At 45.7% G+C, this 5,377-nt stretch overlaps 1 protein-coding gene across 1 annotated transcript; it reads left to right on the top strand.

Moving 5' to 3' along the window:
- Window positions 1-353: 353 nt before the first annotated feature.
- On the top strand, window positions 354-5,100 carry phactr1 (phosphatase and actin regulator 1; the record flags this gene model as incomplete). The annotated part of the gene is made up of 12 exons (XM_080860116.1): window positions 354-588; window positions 1,143-1,307; window positions 1,422-1,502; window positions 1,858-1,956; window positions 2,541-2,790; window positions 3,267-3,427; window positions 3,685-3,841; window positions 4,015-4,070; window positions 4,200-4,261; window positions 4,496-4,633; window positions 4,810-4,886; window positions 5,085-5,100. 12 exons carry the CDS (start codon window positions 354-356, stop codon window positions 5,098-5,100), a joined length of 1,497 nt encoding a protein of 498 aa, XP_080716242.1.
- Window positions 5,101-5,377: the final 277 nt, after the last annotated feature.

The raw sequence follows: 5,377 nt of genomic DNA, 5'->3' as shown, positions 1-5,377 counted from the left end.
ATGTGTGCTGAGGGAAAATATACAATAAATGACCGACTCACTAAATATCACGGATGTGTGCCGGGATTCAAAGGGTACTACTAGAAGGATGGTTATGCGAGGCCTAGCGTGAATAACTACGCTCGCCTGCTGTCAGAGGGCCGAGTGTGTGCAGGTTGCGAGCGCAAACAGCCCCAGGTGGTTCGTCCGTGTGCTTGACGTGGGAACCATCCTTATCGGTTCTGGCTAATCTCTCGCAAGATGGTCGTAAAGGCTCGGGCACGCTCTGTTCCGGTGCATGCCATTTCCATCTCCGAGAGGCGAACGTAAAACAGCGGGCTTGCTTAGACTGGAGCGACTGGAGCGGCAGGACCATGGCAGGACCACCGCATGCCGTGGCTCGGCTCGTCTCCGGGGCCCGGGAGGAGCCACCGACCTCGGAAAGTCCTGCCGACAAGCCCCGAAAGCGGAGAGCGTTTTACCTGCTTCGCATGCGTTCACCAAGCGCAGCCGTCAATAACAACAACAACAGCCTCGCCCCGTTAGTGATTCCTGGACAGATCAAACATATCTGCAGCAACTGCAGCCGCGGGCGCGAGCTACGGGACGGTGAGACAGTGTGTGTGTGCATGTGTCATGGGAGGAGGCCTTAGATACATAGCCTATTGCCAGTGGATCGAATTTAGGAGATCCCAAAAGAGGAGAAGTGTGATTGCAGTGAATGCAATAATAAATAAAGATAATGATTCCTATTCTTAGTAGGGGTAGCAGTTTTGTTATTATTATTTATAATTCATATGTTTTGATTTCACGCAGTGCATGTTGTAAGAAGTAATCCTCGCCTCAAGAGCAAATAAAACAAAAATGGAGCACCAAAGCAAGAAACACCACATTGCTCTCTTTCTCTCTCACTCACTCACTCATACACACACATTCCCTGAATGTGTATAGTAAAAATGTTCATAGAGAGAATAGTAAGACATGTAGCCTGCAGTGTAATTGATGAAGGTGTTACTGAGGAAATATATATTTTTCTTGTATCTGTCATTCTCTGTCAGACAACCAGTTTGATGGAAAGATTAATTGATTGAGAGACGGATTGATGTTCTTTGTGACCAATACTTTCGATTGGCCAGTGGGATTAAGTGTTTTCCTGTGTGCAGCGGAAGGGGTGGAGCGCCTGGCAGCACTGCGCTCTGATTCGCTCGTCCCAGGCACACACACACCACCCATTCGGAGACGAGGCAAGCTGGCTACTCTGGGTCGCCTCTTCAAACCTTGGACATGGCGGAGGAAGAGGAATGACAAGTTCCAGCAGAATTCAGCCGGTACTGACCCGCCTACACATACACACACACACAGATTTCATGATATTTGTCAGTTCTGTGAGTAGAAATCTGGTTTTGTACCTGACATGGCTTGTATGTGTTTGTGTGTTTCAGCTCTGGAGAGAAGGTTGTCCATGCGAGCTAGCAGAGAGGAGTTAATCAGGCGAGGAGTACTGAAGGAGATCCATGAGAAAGGTGGAAAAACACCTACACACACTCACAGAGAAATACAGGTCTTTTACACAGTTGAGTTTCTTCTCTTTGTCGGAGCAAACCGGTATGAACAACAGGGGGACATAGAGAGTACAAGACAGAAATGGGTTCGATGGGTTAACCTAGTAACAGGAACATTCACATTGATTTGATAATAAAACCTTTACACTTTTACTTTAACTGAACTTTTATACGTGTGTGATTAAGGCATTTAAATAGCATTTATTCCAGGACCTCAGAAACTCGCACAAACAAACAGTCTCATAAACTCTCTCAACGTTTCTCCCTTTCACCATCTCATTCAGCTTTTTTGTCTGTCACCCTCCTGTCTATTCAGAGATCGTGCCGTTGCCATCGGCGATGGGTCAGGAGGTGTGCATGCCAGTGCCAAAGGAGAGTGAGGCACCCACAAAACCCACAAAACCCACAAAACCAAGTACGGACATTGGGCCAGGTATTATCATTTCAATCGACTGTTATACTGACATACTCTCTGGATGCTTTTTCAGTATCCAGGGGAGCTAACTGGTCAGTATTTCCATGTTCTTGGCAATTTAGGGATCTGACATTGCTGTTTGTCCTGCATAGACTGTTTTGTCTTTGTGAGTGTCTGCATATTGACTGGTTTAGACACTGAAAGCTTACTGTGAGCTTACTCTGTCGTTTAAAAATACACCCGTGTTTTTAAAGACATAAAAATGAACTTGACCTCTGAGACACACACACACACACACACACACACACACACGCATGCATGTTTAGATTAAGTAGCACTGATACATATTGATTGAAGACCTATTGTAGTACCTATTTCTCCTCCTATCAAACATATGTACATAAGTACCCCTCTGGGTATTTTTCTTTTTTCCTCTTTGCAAACTTTTTAAGGATTTAAATGAATCTTCCTTGGCAGTTGTTGTTCTCCGTATGATGTTCTAAGGGATGTTGCTCATTCCTCGTCCTTTTTCTCTCTTTTGTCTCTTTCACCCTCTCTTTCACCTCTCTCTCTCTGTCTCTCAGACTCCACCAGGAAACTCTCTCCTCCTCTCCCACCAAAGAGAGTGATGATATGTGAGCCAACGCCCCCATCCCACCCTCCTCCCGCTCATACCGTCACACACACACACTCACACACACTCACGCTCACACACACTCTGTCACACATGCACACACTGCCATATCCCAGCATGCCCATTTCTATGCATCCCCCCAGTCGCATCATCGAGGAGCTCAACAAGACCCTCGCTTTCACCATGCAGCGATTAGAGAGGTGAGTTACAGTGTGTGGGTGGGTGAGTGAGTGTATGTGTTTGGCACCTCGTAGCAACAAGGGGTGTGTCTTACAGTGTGTACCTATGTGTGTGAGTTTCACCTTGTAGCAACAACATAGGCAGATTTCTGTATGTGTGATAAAAATGCCTGAAAATGTGCAGTACAGTGTGAGTGTGTGTGCATATGTGTGTCAGTGTGAGTTTCTAGAAAAGTGAGTCACACATAATGTGTGTTTGTTTGTGTGCAGTTGTGTATACAACTCAAATGTGTAAATCTGTGTCCAGCCACGCAGCAAGTTAAGTGTGTTTGTGTAACCCAGGGTCTATAACTCTATAGAGTGTGTCTGAAACTAGTGCTGTGCATTGAAACAGACTACGTAAACAGAAGGTGTGATAAATTGTACATGATTAACATTTAATAAATCCATGGAAAGTTTTTTGTAAATGAAGTGTGTGTGTGTTTGTGATTTCTTAGTTCGGTGTTCCATGCTGTTCCCACGGTTATGATTGAGTGTGAAGATAACAAAGAGAATCACCTGCGGCAACCAGACTGCCAGGCTTCGCTCACCAGCTACACCCAGCAGGGGAGAGAGGAGGAGGAGGACAGTGAGGAGGACGATGATTCAATGTTCACAAGTAAGACATGGGTATTCAACAATGATGGTGTGTTTTCTTCTGATCCTCTGTAAGTGGGCATGTGTGTGTATGCCTTCATGTGAGTGAGAAAGGGAAGAACAGAGGAAGAGAGAGAAAGGCAGTATGCAGTATGCACGCAGTAGGCAGTATGTAGTATGCAGTAGGCAGTATGTTGAGAAAGTATTTAGGGAAGACTAAATGGCTGTGAAGATCCGTAACACACATTTTGTGTGTGTGTGTGTGTGTGTGTGTTTTAGGTACTCTGGCTTTGAGGGTGCTCAGGAAAGACTCTCTAGCTGTGAAGATTGGAAATCGGCCGTCACAGTGGGAGCTGGAGGAGAAGAATATCCTTATGAGACGCTCTGACCACGAGAGGCTGGAGAGCAGACAGCAGACCTGCACCAAACTCACACGGTACACACGCACATACACACACACACACACACACACACATGGACACACACACACACACACACACACACACACACATGGACACACAACTCTCCTGGTACACTCACACAATTATTCAGCAGGTGTCTTTAATTTATTCTAGAGGTAATCACAGATTATGTTTGATCTCTTTGCAGGAGGTTAAGCCTAAGACCAACAGCAGAGGAGCTTGAGCAGAGGAATATCCTGAAACGTGAGTCTACACACACACTTACAATTCTCAAATTGGAAAATATGGTGTGGTGGACGGTGGAGAAAATATTTTGAAGTTTTTTCTTTCTCAATCTTTTTCTTTCTGTTTCTTTTCCCCATAACCTTTCAGCCCGGAATGAGGAGGAGGAACAGGAAGAGAAGGGAGAAATCAAGAGATATCTAAACAAAAAGGTTAAAGAGAGCAAATGCAAGTCTGTAAATGTGTGTGTGTGTGTGTGTGAGAGAGAGAGAGGGACATAGAGGGATGTAGAGCATCAGAGACAGAATGACAGAGAATTGGATGGAAAGACAGCACACTGTATATTCTACTGAAATGGATGTAATGTCAGCTGATTTCTTACAAGGCAATATGATGAATAGTCTGATTGTAAATACATTAATGTGTTTCTCCCACTTTTCGTCTAGCTGCGGGAGCGGCCTACAGTGGAGGCGTTGCGTGAGGCTCGGATTCTCAGTTTTAATGACTACGTGGAGGTCGCTAAGGTGCAGGACTATGATCGCCGTGCCGACAAACCCTGGACTCGCCTCACTGCAGCTGACAAGGTAATGAACGTGTGTGTGTGTGTGTGTGTGTGTGTGTTTGTGTGTGAATGTATGTTTATATCCGTGTGCATTAGTGTGCTGTTTCTATATGTATAAGCATTGTGTGGAAGAGGCGGTTATGGCACTGTACAGGGTGAAGAACAAGTTCATCTCCTGTATTATGTATCCCTTTGCAGGCAGCCATACGCAAGGAGCTGAATGACTTCAAAAGCACAGAGATGGAGGTTCATGAGTCCAGTCGTCACCTAACCAGGTACACACACACACACACACGCACACACACATATACACTACACACATACAGTATACTTGTATGCATCTTCACAAAGCAGGAGACACTAGGTATGTCAGTTCCTGGAGCCAATTCCACATTTGAACCAACATCAGACTTTCCTAAAAGCTTTTTCATGGAACACACCCACCCTCACTCTTCCCTTTTGTCTTTCCCCAGGTTCCACAGGCCCTGACCCTAGACCAGCTGAAGTATCTCCGTGTACAACTGGACTTCTACTTCTGGGGTTTAACGCTGTGCAGATTGATGGGACTGGGGACCAGGACGGAATTCCCTGCAGAGCCACCTTTCGGCCATCCTGACACACCTCAAGTTCTGAGATGCTTCGCACCCTCCAGAACCGCCTTCACACTAGATCTAGATTAACATCACATCCAAACCACACTGGATCAAGATTGACATCACGCCCAAACCACACCTTCAGTCAGTTTTAAGCCCCAGCTTCCTTAAAG

This window comes from Sprattus sprattus (genome assembly GCF_963457725.1).
Source record: "Sprattus sprattus genome assembly, chromosome: 2".
NCBI classification, from domain to species: domain Eukaryota; kingdom Metazoa; phylum Chordata; class Actinopteri; order Clupeiformes; family Clupeidae; genus Sprattus; species Sprattus sprattus.
This window is presented reverse-complemented; position numbering and strand designations above follow the sequence as displayed.